The sequence below is a fragment of the Mus caroli genome, unplaced genomic scaffold (assembly GCF_978045245.1).
Source record: "Mus caroli unplaced genomic scaffold, Mus_caroli_1 scaffold_4, whole genome shotgun sequence".
NCBI lineage: Eukaryota > Metazoa > Chordata > Mammalia > Rodentia > Muridae > Mus > Mus caroli.
The window spans coordinates 67,879,161-67,899,819 of NW_028227259.1; the positions used below are offsets into that span (position 1 = coordinate 67,879,161).

At 45.2% G+C, this 20,659-nt stretch overlaps 1 protein-coding gene across 3 annotated transcripts; it reads left to right on the plus strand.

Annotated features, from left to right (window-relative positions):
* Positions 1 to 367: 367 nt before the first annotated feature.
* Lias (lipoic acid synthetase) lies at positions 368 to 16,426 on the plus strand. Of its 3 annotated transcripts, none has more exons than XM_021163587.3 (11): positions 368 to 543; positions 1,088 to 1,257; positions 2,245 to 2,338; positions 3,687 to 3,767; positions 5,869 to 6,025; positions 6,097 to 6,154; positions 8,073 to 8,201; positions 10,661 to 10,806; positions 12,465 to 12,535; positions 13,273 to 13,384; positions 15,953 to 16,426. In XM_021163587.3, exons 1-11 carry the CDS (start codon positions 499 to 501, stop codon positions 16,009 to 16,011), a joined length of 1,122 nt encoding a protein of 373 aa, XP_021019246.1. In that variant the 5' UTR covers positions 368 to 498; the 3' UTR covers positions 16,012 to 16,426. The 3 variants fall into 3 exon arrangements, with proteins under 3 accessions (XP_021019246.1, XP_085692841.1, XP_085692840.1); XM_085836714.1 differs by having other exon boundaries at positions 403 to 543; positions 1,203 to 1,257; XM_085836715.1 differs by lacking the exons at positions 2,245 to 2,338; positions 5,869 to 6,025; positions 6,097 to 6,154; ... (3 more) ...; positions 13,273 to 13,384; positions 15,953 to 16,426 and having other exon boundaries at positions 3,687 to 3,771.
* Positions 16,427 to 20,659: the final 4,233 nt, after the last annotated feature.

Below are 20,659 nucleotides of genomic sequence, written 5' to 3' on the forward strand. Positions count from 1 at the left end.
TGGACCGGGGGTCCCGGAGAAGTGTAAGGAAGCCCGGCTCGGTGCACCATGGCGGAAGGGCTGCGGCCAAGATGGGCCTGAAAGCCCGAACGCCACTTCCAGCTCGCGCCACCAAGTCCCAAGGGCACACGTCGTGCTGGGGGACAGTAGGGACAAAGCCTTGGGGCATCGACTCCATGCCGCCGGGGTCCCCAAACAGAGGATGGGTTCAGATTCCCGGGGCACCCAGTCCCTAAGCTCCTCACCTCGCAGTAGATGGGGCAAAGAGAGAACGTCTTTCGTCATCACGTTCTTGTAATCCGTCAGGGCCCTGCGTGCCGCGTCACAACCCGAGCGACGACTTTAAGGCAGAACGACTCGATCGCCGAGCTATTCGAGTCACGCCGGTCGGCGACGACGTGTCGCGTCATGACTCAAGCGACGAGTTGTTAGACGCGTCCGGTTCCGGGGGTGCTGTTCCCGCGATCCCTTGACACTCCTGAGACCTAAAAGTGGGGGATGGCTCTACGCTGCTGGGACGCAGCTCGCAGCCTGGGGTCCCGGGTGAGCGGCGGGAACGCCATTGCTTATCCAAAGTTCAAAACTAGAGAAATTGCTCCACATATCCTTTTTAAAAGCCCCGACAGCCGTGGCATATCTTAATTATTGCAAACTTGTTGACAACATATTTTAGTACCTGTTTTAGGAATAGAAGACATGAAAACGTGGCATGTTAAGTCACCCCCTAAGGTTTTCTAACCTATATTTAGCGGCTAACTTTGATCTGAGTCCCACTTTTTTCCCCCATTTGTCAGGGCTGAGCGTGCATCAGGGTCCCTGTAACCTAGGCTGGCCTGAAACTAAATTCTTAGATCAAAGACTCCTCCTCACTGTGCCTCCTCGGAATGCTGCATTACGTGTTTGAGCCGCCGTGGCTTGCGGTTCTTTCAACTTCAGTCTTTTTCAGGTTCTGATCTACGTAGTTTGAGCTCTTAAATCGTTTTACGTAATTTCTGAATCAGTTTCTTTAGCTTTGGTATTATAATGGGTTAAAACTAAATTATTTCAGAGTCTACAGAGTAAATGTTGTACCGAACCCTTTCTATAGATATTTGGAAGATATGCGTGCACGGTTAGAGCATTAAGTTCTTTGCCAGATAAGAAAAAGGAATTTTTGCATAATGGACCAGACCTTCAAGATTTCGTATCTGGTGATCTTGCAGACAAGAGTACATGGGATGAATATAAAGGAAACTTAAAGCGCCAGAAAGGAGAAAGGTAATCGAACATTAGATACCACTTTGATTTTGTGCTTTTTCTGTGTGTGTGTGTGTGTGTGTGTGTGTTTGGTTTTTTTGAGACAGGGTTTCTCTGTGTAGCCCAGGCTGTCCTGGAACTCACTCTGTAGACCAGGCTGGCCTCGAACTCAGAAATCTGTCTGCCTCTGCCTCCCAAATGCTGGGATTAAAGGTGTGCATCTCCAAGCCCAGCTCTAACTTGTTTGCCTGTAGCCTATGATTCCTTTATCTTAATTGTTTTTTAATGATGTAAGGTTGCCTGGCAGGCAGAAGGCTCTGGATGCCAGATTCCTAGCAACACAGTAAACAAATAATCACAGAAGACTGGTGTACAGCGTAGTCTTCAAAAATGCTTATCAAACAGCTGCTAAGATCAGAAGTGAATAGTCAAGGAAAATCAAGGATATAGCTTGCTTTCCAAAGGGTAGACCTGTCTTTTTTGTTGTTGTTTTCATTTCTTGGTTTCTTTTAAATCAGGGTTTCATCTATATAGTCTGGGCTAGCCTTGAAATCACTGTGTAGTTAGATTTGACCTTGAACTCCTGTTCCTCCTACAGCTTCACAGATGTGAACCACTGAAACCAGCAAACTGTCTGCCTTTATTAATGACTAGAATTTAGAATGCAGGATAAATGGTGTGCAGTTGGGTTCTTTCCTCATCCTGAGTTACTAGAGTAATTTGTAGTATTCATAGGGAAGAATGCTCAAACCCAAATCCTTCCTTTAGTTAGAACAGGATAGCAATGTACGTTTGAGGGTCGGTATAAGCATCGCACCCTCTTAGACTCCGTTATCAGGGTTTTCTAAAGCATCTTAAGCAGACCTGAGTTTGCGTCTTTGTTCTTATCACTATGATGGGATTGAGTTAGATCAGAAATACAGAAAAGGCTATGCTGGGAAGCTGCTAGAGCAAAGGTACATGCTTTCTACAGGTTGGTAATGGACCGGTCTCTCTGGCTTTCCTTAGGTTAAGACTACCTCCATGGTTAAAGACAAAGATACCCATGGGTAAAAACTACAATAAACTGAAAAATACATTACGGAATTTAAATCTCCACACAGTAAGTGGCCAGTGTATTTCCTCTCTGTTTTACCCAATGCCTATACTGTTTCTCTATATTTGTAAAGGATTTTTTTTTTTTTTTGAAATATAGTCTCATGAGGTAGCATAGGCTGGTCTGGAACAAACTGGATAGGTCTTTTTGTCCTCAATCTTGTGATTCTCCTGCCCTAATTTCCTGGGTGCTTGGATTATAAAATGGGTGGTGCCAGATGAGACCAAAAAGAAATGATTGATGAGAATATAAAGTTTAGCAAGGAAAGCAGATGAGGATGAAAAGTGAAGTGTTATCAACAGTAATAAAAGCGGACATAGACGTGTAGGGGCCAGGAGTGTATCCCAGTAGTGTCTTAGTGTGTGTAAAACCAACTCTAATTTTCCTACAGGAAAAACAAACGGTTACATTTCTTCTGTACTCTTTGGAGACATAGGCAGTGGATAATGGTAGTGGTTAAGAGCACATGGCTGGGGCTGGAGAGATGGCTCAGTGGTTAAGAGCACTGACTGCTCTTCCAGAGGTCCTGAGTTCAATTCCCAGCAACCACATGGCGGCTCACAACCATCCGTAACAAGATCTGACGCCCTCTTCTGGTGCATCTGAAGACAGCTACAGTGTACTTAGATATAATATTAAATAAATCTTTAAAAAAAAAAAAGCACAGGGTTGCTCTTCCAGAGACACTAGGTTTGATTCCCAGCACGCACGCAGCAGCTCAGAGCCATCTCTAGTTATGGAGTGAAACCAACTCTAGGTTCAGGGGACCTAGCATTCTCTCCTGTTGTGACACAAGGCATGCATGTGGTTCACAGATATACATGCAGACAAGAAACCTATACACAGAAAATTAGAATAAAAATAATCTTTTTCTTTTTTTCTCTTTCTCTTTTTTTTTTTTTTTTGCTTTTCAAGGCAGAGTTTCTTTGCATAGCCCTGGTTGTCCTGGAACTCACTATGTAGAGCAGGTTGGCCTCCTACATATCCGCCTGCTTCTGCCTCCCAAGTGTTGGCACTAAAAGCATGCACCACCACCACCCAGCTAATAAAAGTAATCTTTTTTTTTTTAAAGATTTATTTATTTATTATATGTAAGTACACTGTAGCTGTCTTCATACACTCCAGAAGAGGGTGTTAGACTTCATTATGGATGGTTGTGAGCCACCATGTGGTTGCTGGGATTTGAACTCAGGACCTTCAGAAGAGCAGTCGGTACTCTTAACCACTGAGCCACCTCTCCAGCCCTAATAAAAGTAATCTTAACAAGAAAAAACAAGAACACTTAAAATACCTAGTACTTCATTATTGGTAGGTGGGTCCTTTCAACCTGATGTATCGTTTCCCCTTTTCACAGGTGTGTGAGGAAGCCCGGTGCCCCAACATTGGAGAGTGTTGGGGAGGTGGGGAATATGCCACAGCCACAGCCACGATCATGGTAAGGCAGCCTGGTCTCTACGGCTTAGTTCAGGCATGGTACAGAGATATCGATGCCCTCCTCCTAAGAACGTGTACTGTGAACACCCAGTGAGACTCTTACCACATTTATAAAATGTTTATATTCACAAAGAGAGAACCTGGCCGTCTTGACACTCGTTGTGACTTCACTCTCTCTGAATTAATCTGTTATCGGTTCTTCCACGTATTTGTATCTGATGTTGAACTCTTTGGCACCTTAGGGTATATGTTTGCATTAACATTTGGAAATATTTTTCGTACTTATTTGCCTTGTGTATTTTTTTTCTGTCTCATCTAACTAACAAGTGGTACTTCCCTCGTAACTCCATGCAGATCTGCATGTTCATCTGTCGGTTGAATATATCTTCAGGCTTAGCCAGATGGCTCGATGGGTAAAGTCACATGCCGTCAAGCCTGGTAACCTGAGTCACCCACAGGACCACCAGTGAAGGAGAAAACTGACTCCCATATGTCATTCTCTTATGTCCTGGCGTTCTCACACACATACATACATGTACCCACAAAATAAATAAAAATGTCATTTAAAAATGAGTATATTCTCAGCCGGGCAGTGGTGGTGCACATCCTTAATCCCAGTACTCAGGAGGCAGAGGCAGGCGGAGTTCTGAGTTCAAGGACAGCCAGGGCTACACAGAGGAACCCTGTCTCAAAAAAAAACCCAAAAAACAAAAACAAAGCTTTTTAAAATCATTTCTTGTTGATTAGAGTTGTGAGGAATCTTTACAAACTATGAGTAACTTGTAAAGAAACAATAACAGCAGACGACTGATACCTCTGGTTAGAGGCCAGAACTTTGGCCTCTCCACAAACTCTACCTTGCGATCCCATTATTTCATTTTATTTCTACTTTGTTTGAAACAGGATTTCTTTACATAGCCCTGGATGGCCTGGAACTCACTCTGTAGACCAGGCTAGCCTTATATTCAGAGATCTGCCTGTTTCTGCCTACCAAGTGCTAGGATTGCACCACCACCACCCAGCTTAATTATTCTTAATTTTGTGTAAGTGCAGGTGCATGTATAGGTTTACTTGACGTGGGTGCTGGGAGCTGAACGTGGGTCTTCTGAAAGAACTCTGAAACACTAAGCTATCTCCCATTTAAATTCTGAGACTGAGTCGCACTGTGGTACCCAGGCTGACCTTGAACTCACATCTTCTTGTCTCAACTTCTCAGGTGCTAGGATTACAGGCATGCATCAACACACTTGGCTTTAAGTTGGAATTCTGTTGTTGTTGATGATGATGGTGGCGATGATGATGTTTGTGTACTTGTGAGATGTGTGGAGGTCAGAGAACAGCTTTGTGGAGTCTGTTCTTCCCGCCTTTACATGACTCAGGTCATTTGCTTGGCAAGTGCTTTTCCCCACCAGCCATCTTGCTGGCCCCTTAAATTATAAAATTATCTGTTCCCTCCTGGTCCCACACCCCCTCCAGTCCTCTTAACACTTACTTTAGTGTATCCTTTCTTTTTCCACATCTGTATTTCTTTCTTTCTTTCTTTCTTTCTTTTTTTTTTTTTTTTTTTGTGCATTGTTTGGGTTTTGGTTTTGGTTTTTCGAGACAGGGTTTCTCTGTGTAGCCCTGGCTGCCCTGGAACTCACTCTGTAGACCAGGCTGGCCTCGAACTCAGAGATCCACCTGTCTCTGCCTCCCAAGTGCTGGGATTAAAGGTGTGCGCCACCAAGTCCAGCCACAACTGTATTTCTTAACCAGATATCATTTAATATTATTTAATCGTGAATGTTTTGGATTTCTTTTTTTTAAGATTTATTTATTTGTTTTTTTATGTATATGAGTACACTATCTCTGTCTTCAGACACACCAGAAGAGGGCATTGGATCTCATTACAGATGGTTGTGAGCCACCATGTGGTTGCTGAGAATTGAACTCAGGACCTCTGGAAGAGCAACCAGTGCCTTAACCTCGGAGCCATCTCTCCAGCCCTTTGGATTTCTTATACACAGAACCAGTCTGATTAAATTCTTTGCCATATATTTTTGGCATTGTATTCTTGGGGGTCATCTGCCTACTTGATACAAATTGTGACATCTTTATTCTAGTTGATGGGGGACACATGCACAAGAGGTTGCAGATTTTGTTCCGTTAAGACCGCAAGAAATCCCCCTCCGTTGGATGCCAATGAGCCCGACAATACGGCCAAAGCAATTGCAGAGTGGGGTCTGGACTATGTTGTCCTGACGTCGGTGGATCGAGATGGTTAGTAGTGTGTCACTGTGGCTCTAGCTAAGTTGTGGCATAGCTTGGACAGTAGCTTCTTTTCCTTCTAGATGTGGTCGACGGGGGAGCTGAGCACATCGCCAAGACCGTGTCGTGCCTGAAGGAAAGGTACTTGTCTTACATTTGTTGATGTAAATCTCTCTCTCTCTCTCCCTCCCTCCCTCCCTCCTTCTTTCTCTTTTCTTTTTTTCCTCTGTCTTCTTTTTTGGAGACAGATTCTATGTAACCCCGGCTGTCCTGAAACTCACTACATAGCCTATGAACTCACAGAGACCTCTGTCTCCCAAATTCCGAGATTAAAGATGCGCCTGCGCAGCCCGCCCGCCCTGCGTGTTAGTGAGGTGCTACTTAGGAGTGGTTAGTTGAGGACACAGCTTTGCGGTAGAATACTTGCCTGCTCACAACCCTAGGTTTAATGCTTACCCCTCCCTCCACGCACACAGAAAACTAAGCGTTTAAGAACATGCAGTGCTGAGCTGGGCGGTGGTGGCACACACCTTTAACCCCAGCACTCAGGAGGCAGAGGCAGGTAGATCTCTAAGTTCAAGGCCAGCCTGGTCTGTAGAGTTCCAAGACAGCCAGGGCTCTGCAGAGAAACTCTGTCTGTCTGGGAAATAAAGACAAAGAAACCATGAGCTGCTATTACAGAAAACCTGGGTTCACTTCCCGGTCCCGACAACCGTCCTAACTCCACAGGGGATCCAGCGCCACTTCTGGCCCCTGTGGGCCCTGGGCACACACTGAATGCATATACACATACGTGCAGGTAAAACACACAGAAAGTGGAAATAAATAAATCTCTAGAAGAATAAAAAGCCTAAAGTAAGATGAGATAAACACCATCATTGTAAAATACATGTCTGAACAGTTTTCATCTTTATCTATCTGACCTGCCAATTTTATTCACAGTCTACATTAAAAAAAAATTTTTTTTAAATCCCATTTCAAAAACATTAAAAAGGAACAAAGTTCAACAGATTGGTGGCACATGCCTTTAATCCCAGAGTTCAAGAGCAGAGACATGAAGATCTCTGAGTTTAAGGCCAGCCTGGTCTATATAGCAAACTCCAGGCCAGCCAGGGCTATACAGAGAGACTCTGGCTCTAAAGACAAAAGGAGCTAAATCGTTTCTGGAACCTGGTGCTAGTGTAGGGTCTAGTGAGATAACACATAGTTTTCCACTTATACCCCAGGGGTTTTGTTTGTTTGGTTGGTTGGTTTGTTTTGTTACGATTCAAAAATATATTTTGTATTTTTCAGTTCACAAAATTTCTTTCACAAGCCACTAATGCATGTCAGGAAGGATTTTTAAAAAGTCAGTTTCAGAGTCACACACTGTGATCTTTGAACATCTTCCATTCCCAAGGAGACGTGTAGTCTTTCCTATGTGTTCTCAGGGAGCAGCTGCATGCTGCCTTTGGGTTTGCAAACAGCTCTGTGACCTAGTTCATAGTACAGTACAGTGCTTCACTGGATAAACACAGCCACCATGGGAACCAGGAGATTAATGTTTGGTTGGTAATTCACTGAAAAAACAAAAAATAAAACTCACGATTCAGCAAACCCAGAAACAGCTTTTAAAGCTGAGAGCATGGTGAGGGTTGCCTAGGGGCGGTGAGGGGGACGGTGTCTGATGAGTTACCGAGGAAAGCAAAGTTGAAGAAGGTGGCATTGTGACCACAGAAGAGACACCCCAATCTGTTTTCCAAACAGGAAAATAATAAGGAAGCAATTATGTTTTATATTTTGGTTCCTTTAAATGATTTTGTTTTTTAATCATCTACTCCAGTTGGGTTAGAGGTCAGTTTCTACTGTTGTGTGTGCAGGTAGACATCCTGGCCCTGGTGTGCACACACTGCACACACTGAGGGTTTCCATGGACTGGCTCACCTAGGGCCTTTCTGTGTCCGAGCCTTCCTTACACGGTCCAAGGGTTGTGGAAGTGCTGCAGCCAATGGTGACAGTCTGTGTGGGTGACAGACCTGCCAGCTCTTGTCCTCAGTTTAATACTTACCTTTCCTCCCAGGAATCCAAAAATCCTCGTGGAATGCCTCACCCCAGACTTCCGAGGTGATCTGAGAGCAGTGGAAAAGGTGGCTCTGTCTGGATTAGATGTGTATGCACATAATGTGGAGACTGTTCCGGAGTTACAGAGGTGACTGCCTGTCAGGGGGTCCCAGCGCTGTGACCTTCCACCTCACAGCTGCTCCTTCCTGTCCCTCCTTCTTCTGCTCCTTTCATTCAGTTCTTGCTTCACAAATTAGTAGAAAATCAGGAAAGATAGCTGCCAAGAGTGAGTGGCCAAGGGCTAGAGAGATTGCTCAGGAACTACGAGCATACGTGCTTGTGCAGAGTTCCTGGCATCTCTGAAGGCAGCATCACCACTGCACTCGTCCGTGACGCTGCCCTATAATCCCAGAGTTTAGAAGGCTGAGGCAGGAGATCAAAAGTTTGGGAACCAGCTTGGGCTATACCTTTTCTTTAAAAAAAAAAAGCCCAGAGTGATACTGTACGCCTTTAATCCCAACACACAGGAGGCAGAAGCAGGTGGGTCTCTTGAGTTCAAGGCCAGACAGCTACATACATGCCTTTCTCAAAACAATCACCCCCCAACATACACTCACACACAAGACCAGTGTGCTCTAGTCTTCCGGTTCATCTTAGTTGTTAGGGAGTATGAAGAACTGCTATTCTACATGAAGAGTATATTCAGATTTCAGAAAAATTAAGAGTATTTTAGCTGCAGACAGATTAATATTTTCCTTTAACTTGATTGTGGATTTGGCTGTGATTTAATTAGCAACTCTTCATTGTTCTGTGTCTCAAGTCTACAAGAAGTTACAGTGAATGGTACCAAGCACATTGCTCCTGGATTGTAAGCATGCCAGAGCACAGCATTAATCCAGTGCGGAAATATTTTGTCAGAAATAATTATGGGCTGGCTAAAGCACTCAGTGGGTGAGGTGCGTGTTGGTGAGCCAGATGACATGAGTTCAATCCCTGGAGCCCACATGGTGGAAGAGAACTAATTCCAGCAAAGCTGTCCTTGGTGTCCACAGGTGGACACACACACACACACACACACGGTATCTTGCTAAGTGTAGTGGCACCCAGCTGCCATCCTAGCCCAGCACACATGTACACCCATGTACAAGTCAGGAGGTTGAGGGAAGAGGGCTGCAAGTTCAAGGCCAACAACATGGCTAGCATTACTGTCTCACAAAGTATCAGTTTTCTATACTGTCAGTTTTATGACGTTTTTAAATTGCTGTGTTTTAACTTGCATTTGTATGTGTGAATGTGTGCACCTGTGCAAGGACACAGACATCTATGTACAAGTCAAAGACAGCTTATTGGTTGTTGGCTTTTTCCTTGTACATGGGTGTGTTGCCTGTGTACTGTGCACATGCAGAGCCTCTGGAAGCCAGAGGCCAGAGGATGATGTCAGTCCCCTGGGACTAGTTGTTAGCCCCTTGTGGCACTGGAAATTGAACCTGAATCCTCTGGAATAGCAGCCAGTTTTCTGAACTACCGACCCATCTCTTCAAACCTCTGCCTTTTATTTAAATTAAAACAAACAAACAAAAATCCAGCACACAAGGCTGCATTAGAATTCAGCCAAGTGCTGATCTTACCTGAGTTTCTGCCAGCCCGTTGCCTTTCTTCTCATTTAAGCCATAGTGCTTTGGCCACTGTTGAAGGGTAGCACCCAGCCTTTTCCAACCCTGTGGCCATATTGCCAGCAGTGGGTGCCAGTTTCCCTGGTTTCACTTCAGAAACCTTATCCAGCCAGTGAAAATCCCAGAATGCTTTTCCTCTGAGCCTGCAGTGCTATTACTTGCCAGCAGAGGGCAGGCCAACCTGCAGGAAAGACATGCTCATAAAACTTTCAGCTCCCAAAGTGAATGTTCCCTCGGAGGTTTGTCTTGTCTTCTGCCGGGTTTCTTTTCTTGCTAGAAGTCATTATAATTTTGAGTTTCAGAATTCTAATTTCTCAATGTATAAACCAAGTGATTTTTTTTTTCTTTTCGAGATAGGGTTTCTCTGTGTAGCCCTGGTTGTCCTGGAACTCACTTTGTAGAGCAGGCTGGCCTGGAACTCAGAAATTCTCCTGCCTCTGCCTCCCGAGTGCTGGGATTAAAGGCGTGCGCCACCACGCCCGGCAACCAAGTGATTTTTAGTCTGGTTTTCGCTGTCTCGAGGCTTGGGAGGCCTAAAGAGTTGACAGACCTAGGAAGCCCAGTGAAGAGTGGTTTTCTTTTCAATGTTGATAAATTTTGTGCACAAATGTACCACTGACACATAAGCTCAGGGAACCGTATGCTCTAGAGCAGGGTCTCTCAACCTCCCTAATGCTGAGACCCTTTAATACAGTTCCTCATGGTGTGGGGACCACTGACTATACTATAATCTTTGTGGCTGTTACACAAGTGTAGTTTTGCTACTGTTATGAATAGTAATGTAAACACTGGCATTTTTTTGATGGTCTTAGGCAACCCTGTGAAAGGTTAAGCAGCACTCTTCTAGAATGTACTTTCTGGGCTTCCAGCTTACTTGCATAACAGTGGAGTTGTTTGAACTTGTTTTGTCACTGAGAGCCACCCTGTTTTCCAGGAAAGTTCGTGATCCCCGGGCCAATTTTGACCAGTCTCTTCGTGTACTGAAACATGCCAAGGAGGTCCAGCCAGATGTTGTTTCCAAAACATCGATAATGCTGGGCCTTGGTGAGACAGACGAGCAAGTCTATGCCACACTGAAAGGTAAAGAAGCCGAAAACAAAACCCTCCCCATTTCCCTGAGTGGTAGCAGGAGCTCCATTCTAAAGAGCCTGTTAGTTTATGCCTCCTCCAACGGTCATCAGTGCCGATGGCCCTGAGAACAGAGCACCTGCTGCAGGTACAGGCCAGCGGGAGCACCCCTGCCTGCATGTCCTCCTGCTGCAGGTGCAGGCCAGCGGGAGCACCCCTGCCTGCATGTCCTCCTGCTGCAGGTGCAGGCCAGCGGGAGCACCCCTGCCTGCATGTCCTCCTGCTGCAGGTACAGGCCAGCGGGAGCACCCCTGCCTGCATGTCCTCCTGCTGCAGGTACAGGCCAGTGGGAGCACCCCTGCCTGCATGTCCTCCTGCTGCAGGTGCAGGCCAGCGGGAGCACCCCTGCCTGCATGTCCTCCTGCTGCAGGTACAGGCAGTGGGAACACCCCTGCCTCCAGAACCAGAAAGGACATGGGCACAAATGGCAGCATGTGCGGGAAGGGAGCCTTCCTAGGTCATGGAATGTGTGCATTTAGCCCTCTTCATCTTCACCTGTTCAGTGAAAACAGGATTTCATCTGCTCTTCCCTTTCTGCCTCTGGATGGTTTGAGAGGCAGTTAGGTACCAGGCATTGGTGGATAAGGAAGATGCTGAAGCCATGGCTATAGCTTAGAGGTAGGCGCTTGCCTACCAAGTACAACTGACAGAGAAGGACTCTGGTACGCCAGAGGCCAAGCCACACTCTGAGAACACATCCTGCTCACCGAGGAAAGCCCTAGTACAGCATGTTTGGCTCAGATAAATGCTTTTGCTTCAGAACCGTAGTTCCTTTGCCTTTTCTTTCCATTCAGGTAGAGTTGGAGTTGTTAAGAAAATATTTTAGGGCTCATGAGATGGCTCAGCTGTTAAAGGCTAGGCTCATGCCGGGTGTGGTGGCACACGCCTTTAATCCCAGCACTTGGGAGGCAGAGGCAGGCAGATTTCTGAGTTCGAGGCCAGCCTGGTCTATAGAGTGAGTTCCAGGACAGCCAGGGCTACACAGAGAAACCCTGTCTCGAAAAACCAAAACAAACAAACAAACAAACAAAACAAAAAAAGAACCCCCACCCCCAAGGAAAAAGGCGAGGCTCACAACCAAGAAAATAAGAGTTCAGTTCCTAGCAACCATGGCTGTCTCTCCATCCATCTAGAAAAAAAAAAAAGAAAAAGAAAAAAAGATTTGAATGAAGGCTTGAGCATGGGGATTAAGAGAGATACAGTAAAGGATTGTCAGGCTTGGCCATGGCTTCTCAAGAGTCATCTCCCTCCACCTTTTATGCCTAACAGACTTCCTGCTCCAAACCCTCTCCTCCTATTTTAGCTTTTATTTGATAACATTAAATGCACTTGTCTTTTTTTTTTTCCCCTCTGTACCTCTAGTGCCACCAGGTCCAGCCTTATATTTTCCCTGTCTCCCAGTTTCACACTCCTGTGGTAATCATTGCTGTGTTTGCAATTCTCATTGGAATCCATGGCTCGATGTTTTTGAATGAATGGGTTTCTCCCATCTTGTATTGCCTATAACTGTGACAACCCACAGCGTGCAAGTCCCCCTTACAGGACATGTGCTTAGGCCTGTGACTGTAACTGAACGCCTGCTAAGTGGGAGCTTTGCTTTCCCCTCTCAGCTCTCCGTGCAGCCGACGTGGACTGTTTAACTCTAGGGCAGTACATGCAGCCAACGAAGCGCCACCTTAAGGTACAAATGTCTGAGTTGCCAAATATTTTCTTAGTAATTTGAAGTAAATCTTTATTGTCCACAGGTAGAAATTAGAAACCATTAGCTTCGTAGGATAATGTCTGTGTGTTTGTAGAAGTTTCCACCTTATTGCTGCATAGAGCAGCAATGCTGGTGACATTAAAGTGCTTGCAGACTGAGGTCAGGTCCCAGAACACACTTTTTTCCCCTTAAGTCAGGAATGGTGGAGTATGCTTAGACTCCCAGCACAGGGGAGACAGAAACAGGTAGATACCTGTGGCTCACTGGCCAGCCAGCCTGATCTACTTAAAGAGTCCCAGGCCACTGGGGGGCCTTGTAGCAAAAGAAGGTGAGGAATACCCGAGGAGCAGCTTCCAAGGTTGTCTCTGGCCTGTACACATGTGCGTGAGCACCGACAAAAGTGTGCATGCACAGACATGCATAAGTACACACACATACAGACTCTTATAGGCACGGCCAGTTCTGGTTTCTACTGTTAATAAATGAAGAACAAATATAAATGATCTCTATATTCTTGTTTTCTTTACCCTTTGGAAAAGCTAATGTAGTACAAATTGTTCTTCTTGCTCTCTAATTCCTCTGTGGTTATGCTCTAATAGAGCCCAACACATAATCCAACAATGGGGGGGTCTGGGTACTACATGGGTATAGACTTATATGGAATCAGAATCACTGACAATTCTGGAGTCTGGTCTAAAGTGATTATTTACATCAAGGTTGAAGAATATGTTACTCCTGAGAAGTTCAAATACTGGGAAAAAGTAGGGAATGAACTTGGATTTCTCTATACGGCAAGTGGTCCTTTGGTGCGATCTTCATATAAAGCAGGTAAGCTGACTGCAGGGGGTGACTCTGTTCAGTCCATTAACTCCCCACAGCCGTGCCCGTCCCAAAGCTCCAACCAAAGCTCTAAAGCAAGTTACAATGGCTGTGGTTGTCTCTTACCAGGGGGATAAAAAGAGGTCTTCCTTTCCTAGAAGGTCTCTCATAGCTTTGCTCCGCAAGGTCATACTAAAAGGCTTCTCTTTCGCTTCATTTGTTTCTCATACACATTGCCGCTGTTCTCGATATCTCAGCCATCTGATTAGAACACACACCATTCGAGTAGTTGGTTATTCCATGTGTGACTTTCAGTAGCGGATTTCCCAGCAACAGAGCATAGCCCATGTGATACAGTTTTCTAGGAACCACATATTCATTTGACAGTGGTGCCTGCTGCATCTCCATCCTGCATCAAAAGCATTGCTTCTTGCACAGTTAATCTTGTTGATCCTCTAGACATAAAAGGGAAAACTGAAATCATTTTATCCCTAAACAACTTTTTAGTGGTTGGATTGTTGGTTTGTTTGTTTGTTTGTTTGTTTGTTTGCTTATTATGTGTAAGTACACTGTAGCTGTCGTCAGACACACCTGAAGAGGGTATCAGATCTCATTACAGGTGGCTGTGAGCCACCATGTGGTTGCTGGGATTTGAACTTCGGACCTTTGGAAGAGCAGTTGGATGCTCTTACCCACTGAGCCATCTCACCAGCCCCATTTAGTGGTTTTACTAACTTATTTTTTACTTTTTTTTTTTAAGATTTATTTACTTATCTCATGTATGTAAGTACATTGTCGCTGTCTTCAGACCAGAAGAAGGCATCAGATCTCATTACAGATGGTTGTGAGCCACCATGTGGTTGCTGGGATTTGAACTCAGGACCTCTGGAAGAGCAGTCAGTGCTCTTAATCACTGAGCCATCTCTGCAGCCCCTATTTTTTACTTTTGATATGTAGCTCTTGCTTTGGTAAGCTGACTGAGCTCATTATGAAAGTATAGACATTTTCTAAGGGGTTAAAAACTCATTTGGAGCTAGGAATGTACTTCAGTGGTAGAGCTCATCCAAGCATGCTTTAGGCCCCAGGTTCAGTTCTCAGCAGCTCAAGAAGAAAGTAGGAAAGAAGCCGGGCAGTCAGGTTGCGGGGCCAGCATTCGGGAGGATGAAGAGGAAGCTGTTCTTCCCGTTTGTTAGCTAGGGTCATCCATCGGGATTGGTAAGCTAGGTGTTTAGGATATGTACAAAATATGTTCATTTATTAATGGTCATTTGAGGGATTTCTGTTTATTTGTTTAGAGACACGGTTTCACTGTATAGTCTTTGCTGACCTGGAACTCATCATTTAGGTCAGACTGGCCTCAAACTCACAGAGAACTGCCTGCCTGTGCCTGCCTGTGCCTACCTCCAAGGTCTGGGACTAAAGGTGTGAACAGGCATGTGCGGCATAATATTTAAATATTATGTAATATTTAAAAGGAAATTTCCAACATTTATAAGGAAATGAATTATGATCTTTTTTTTTTTTGGTTTTTTTGGTTTTTTCGAGACAGGGTTTCTCTGTGTAGCCCTGGCTGTCCTGGCACTCACTTTGTAGACCAGGCTGGCCTCGAACTCAGAAATCTGCCTGCCTCTGCCTCCCGAGTGCTGGGACTAAAGGCGTGCGCCACCACGCCCGGCTGAATTATGATCTTTTAGTGTTTTTAAAGTCACTACTAAGAAATAGAATGCTGGTGTATAGAGCATTGGGGCCCAGATGGTGGGCTCCAGTCTGGTGACCTTTGTTCTGTGTCCACCAGATTTAGGAAGGACTGAGCAGTACAGACTAGATGCTTAGGATCCTTGGTGATCGTATTGGATGATGGTGGTGCTCTGATTGTACTTGTAAGATGACAGAGAGAAGCTGACCTGACTCCTCATGAAATGAAGCCTGTGGGGCCGCTCTGCTGTGGGAAGCGTGCGCTCATCTGAAGCTGCACTGAATGGAGCCTAATGGGCTGGAAGAGCGGGTGCCCCTCAGCACAGGAGCTCAGGCTCCAGCACAAGCAACAAAAGCTCATCACAGGAAGCAGAGCTAGTTTCCCTGGAGGGTGAGGGAGTAAGAGATTCCATCATCAGGGAGGGCCACTCTCTAAGCATCAGCTCTGGGCTAACGATGGGGGAACTGCTCTCATGTCAGCGAAGAGGAATAGTCAGCCTTCACCATAGTGAGGGGAACGTGCAGAACCAGACCCACGGGCTCAGTGGGCCGTCTTGCAGAACATTTGGGTACTGGAAGGAATAATAGCTGAGAGTGTAGAAATGAAACAATCCCTATGGTCCCTGAGCAGGCCTGTGCTGTTACAGAGCGAGAAAGGGCAGGGGAGATGTGGTAATACATTACAATCTCAGAAAACAAGAAATTAAACCAAAACCACCATGGAAATGCCAAAGATAAGGGGCACTTAGACGATAGAAGTACTACAGCCTTTGAAATCTGAGATGAGGGAAGCGCCTGTGTTCTGTGTGAGGGCGGATTCTGAGACAGCAGCGGTGGCTGGCTTTAAGATGATATTCATGCATTTTTATTTTTCCTAAATAGGTGAATTTTTCCTGAAAAATCTAGTGGCTAGAAGAAAAACAAAAGCTTCTAACGTGTAGCCAAGCCCTTCAAGATCACAGGAGTGTTGCGATTTTGCTTCCAGTTGGTGTGAGGGTGGTGTCATCCTGTCAGGATTCCTGTGCATGCAAGCCAACACCGTTCTGAAGGGTCTGATGGCTGATCCAGGAATGGCATATACCTGTAATTCCACCCAGGACAAAAAAAAAAGGAAAAGAGAAAAGAAGGAAGAAAAGAAGCCTATAACCCTGTAAGCTACACATATTTAGTGATAATTCATGGACTTCTTGCCGGCCTTTGTCCTCATCCTTGTCAGTGATGACGTGATCACAGAACATCTTGGAACGGCTTGCTGTTGCCATTGTAATTTAAAAGTCTATGAACATTTAGAAGACCTTATAAATTACAGTAACCCATGTGAAATGTCTTTTCTTAAAAAGATTTATTTTATTTTTATTTTTGTGTGTGTGTGTGTGTTAGAGGAACACATGCACACACACACATATGGACTCTGAGACACATAATAATCTTTTTTAAAAGCCTGCATAGGTAAGTCAGCCCCAGTGTGGAGTTGGGAAGGCTCACAAGCTCCCACTAATGTCAGTAGCTGAGGAGGGGAGGTGGTTTTCTTTAAGGGTGTGGCCTTTGTGTGGACCCATGCTCTAGAGCAGTGGCTCTCAGCCTTCCTCACGCTGAGACTCTTTAATACAGTTCCTCAAGTATGGTGAGCCCCAGCCATCAAGTTAGTTTTGTTGCTACTTCATTACCGTGATTTTGCTACTGTTAATGAGTTGTAAGTATGTGATACGCAGGGTATTGTGACCCTCGCCCTCCCTCTGGGGTCGAGCCTCTGTGGTCCTGATGGGCACTTCCTCTTGTAGTCATTACATACCCATGCACTCTGCTGTCCGCAAATGTCATAAAGCCTCTGGGCCACCGCTGGCTCCTTCCTACTCTTGTTTTATTGAATTACACAGCCCCTACCGGCACCTCTTGCTACTCTTAATTATAGTGGGTTCCTTACAAGAAGAACATACCTGTGTGCACAGGATAAGAAATGATGGTACACACCTTGAACCTCAGCAGTTGTGTGGAAGATTGCTGTAAGTTGAAGGCCAGCCTGGGTCAAAGCCCTTTATTATCTGTCCTTCCAAACTGGATGTGGACTTTTTGTTGTTTGTTGAGACAGGGTCTCATGCAGCCCAGGCTACTCAGACTGGCTGTGTGGTAGAGGATGACCCCTGATGTCCTGGCTCTGTCCCTAAGTGCTGTGATCACAGGCCTGCAACACTAGCTGGCAAGGAGTACACTCTCACACCAGCACTTGGAGGCAATGGAGAATACAGTATTCCAGGCCAGTCTAGACTGTGCAGCAAAGTCACCCAAGGTCACCTTCCTTACCTGCCGCAAGCAATTTTCTGTTCCTCGTGTGCCTCCTCAACTCCAGACCAAAAGCAGCTTTTATTTTCCTGTCTGTTGTGTGGGTCTCACGGTGTGGCAAAGGTTATCACGGAACTCAGTTCTGTAGTCTAGGCTGTCCTGGAACTCCTGGCATCTGCCTGCTCTACTTCCCAAGGGCTCATGTTACAGGGAGAAAGCCACTCTACTCGGCCTCCTGCCTCTTTTTGTTGTTGCTAAATTTTAAAATAAGATCTACTTTTTAAAATTATTTGTATGTGTGTTACCTTACATAAGTACTTGTATCTGTGCGTGGGTGCCCGTGTAGGGTAGAAGCACTGGTCCAAGCAAGCCGCATCCCTGGCTCCCTAACCTTTATCCTAAGTACTGATTTACATGGAATTCGTTATCCACACTACCTACTTTACAGTATAGCCACATAAAGTTTCCTTTGTAAGACGCAGCGTAAACAAAGACAGGGTTCTGAGTCAGAAGATAAATTGAGCTTTATTATTTTAGAAAGGACTTTCTCAGGTCATGGCTGTCCATATCACTCTGCCTCTCTGTGCCAGTGGACTCTTAATAACATTCTGCTTCTGATGTTAGAGTGCTCTCAGCAGCAAGGAAGAATATCTCTTTAAACAGGTTCTACTAATCGTGGGCATTTACACCGCCAAACAGCAAGTGCATGTCAGAGATGACTTAGTGGGTCAAGGAAGCCATTAGTAACCATCAGTCTTCAACCCCTTCTCTCGAGTTGAGGCAAAGCCTTGTACTTTGGATCCTCTCAGCTTGGACACCCAACACATTTACGCCTGTACCACTAGGACCAGCATATTGACTTATTACTATGTATGTATCTGTGTTCGTGTGTGTGTGTGTGTGTGTGTGTGTGTGTGTGTGTGTGCGCAAGGGGAGCCTCAGGAAGAACAGCAGCAAGTGTACTTAACCACTGGGGCATCTCTCTAGCCCCATTTGTTTGTTTGTTTGTTTGTTTTGAAACAGGATCTCATGTTTGAAACAGGATCTCATAGCCCAGGCTCGTCTCGTTATGTAGTCAAGGCTATCCTTAAACTCCTGACCCTCCTGCTTCCATCTCCAAGTCTGTCACTTCACCTGTATCTCTAGGATGTGTGTCCAGAGGAGCACATACCACAGAGTGCAGTGGAGGTCAGAGGACATCGCCACGGAATCGGGTCTCTTCTTCCACCTTTGCATGGGTTTCAGGGATCAAATGCAGGCTTGTGTAGCAAGGACTAAACCGTGTACTTGGCTCTTAGCACTGTCTCTTTTCATTTCAAAAACCATTTTCTTTTACATTTAAAAAAAGTTTTTATTTTGTGGGTGTAGAGTAACTGTGTGACACACACACACACAATGTGCGCGCCTTACAGGGAGAGTAGAAGTCACAAGAAACTTGCAGCTGGTTCTCCTTCTACCATGTGGTTCCCAGGAATCCAACTCAGGGCAGACTTGGTGGCAAGCATCCTTTTTACCCACATGGCCACCTATTGGTCCCACATGTTCTTTTTTTCAAAAAGAAAACATGGTCTTTAATTCACACAATAGAGGACCAAAAGATCTCAAATCGCTGTACCCATTTAAATGTTGAGTCATATATTTCTTCCCCACCATAAATAGTAAATTTCCTAGGCTTTGTCTTTGGTCCATTTTCTTCCATTTGCATTTTTTCTACCTTTTGAACCATAACTGTATTCCACAATTATTTATTTTTCCACTCTAGGTACAGCTGTGTCCTGCAATTAAAAAGGAGTGCCTAATTTTTTATTTTCTTGAGACAGGGTTTCTCTGCATAGTCCTGGCTGACCTGGAACTTACTTTATAGGGATTAAAGGTGTGTGGCGCTGTTACCCGGTGTAGGAGTGCCTAATCTTAACTGCTTTAGTAAGATGTCTTTGGGTTTATAATCCTATTGACAGGCATATACAGAGCAAATTCTAATCCATAAATTTATGCTCAGGAGTCTTACAAATAAGGGTTAATCCTTAAACCAAGATGAGTTCTGATGTCTGCAAAGCTTTTCTGAGGGGCTAAATAGCCAATCGTTTTTATGTTTTGTAGGCCAGGAGACAAAATTGAGACTGTTATGTAGGAAATTCTATAAGCATTTAAAATGTAACTATGTGGGAGGCAGAAGCAGGCGGATTTCTGAGTTCGAGGCCAGCCTGGTCTACAGAGTGAGTTCCAGGACAACCAGGGCTATACAGAGAAACCTTGTCTCAAAAAACCAAAAAAAATAAAACAAAATAAGATGTGACTATAGGGGCTGGAGAGGTGACTGGGTGGTTAATAGCACTTGTTTTGTTTCTGATCCCAGCACCCACATCATAGCTTATACAGCTGCTTATAACTCCAGGCCCAGGGGCACTTCAATTTCTATTCTTCCTTACTCACACAGTTTCTAAAGGATGAAACATGTATCTGTGTAACAAGCCTTGTGTATCCTTAGTGCACACAGCATGAAATGGAAATAGCCACCGCGAAGGATTCATCAAGAGACAGAAAATAGAGGTCTGTAGATACGTCTTGGCCATTAAAACCACTGACTGCCCTTGCAGAGGACCAGGGTTCGGCTCTCAGCGCTCACACGATGGTTTACAGCCATCAGTACCTTCAGTTCCAAGGAGTCTGATGCCATAGATAGGGAAACACTCATACACTTAAAAATAAGTAAACATACAAAATGTTTAATGCAAATGGGAAGGCGCACAGACGTTCTTTTTTTTTTTTTTTTTTTCGGTTTTTCGAGACAGGGTTTCTCTGTGTAGTCCTGGCTGTCCTGGAACTCACTCTGTAGACCAGGCTGGCCTCGAACTCAGAAATCCGCCTGCCTCTGCCTCCCAAGTGCTGGGATTAAAGGCGTGCGCCACCACGCCCGGCACGCACAGACGTTCTTTAAGCGTATACTGGGCTACCTAGGTGGCTCGGGGGACGAGGGTGCCCACCACTAAGCCTGCCATGGTTCAGCCCCAGGACTCACACTGTGGGATGACAGAACAGAGAGACACCCCAGAGCTTCTTCTGACCTAAACACACACAGAGAAAGAGATAGATAGATGGAATAAATGTTCTGAAAAGTGCTGAGATGGCTGGCTGGGTGAAGGTGCTTGCTGCAAAGCTGCCCACCTGAGTATGAAGTCCAGGACCCACATGGGAGGAGAGAGGTCAGCACTCCTAAGTGGTGGTGACCTCTGACTTCTGCACATGTACACACCTTACATCCCCTTCAAATAAATATATGAACATAAAACATATGTAAATTGAAGAATC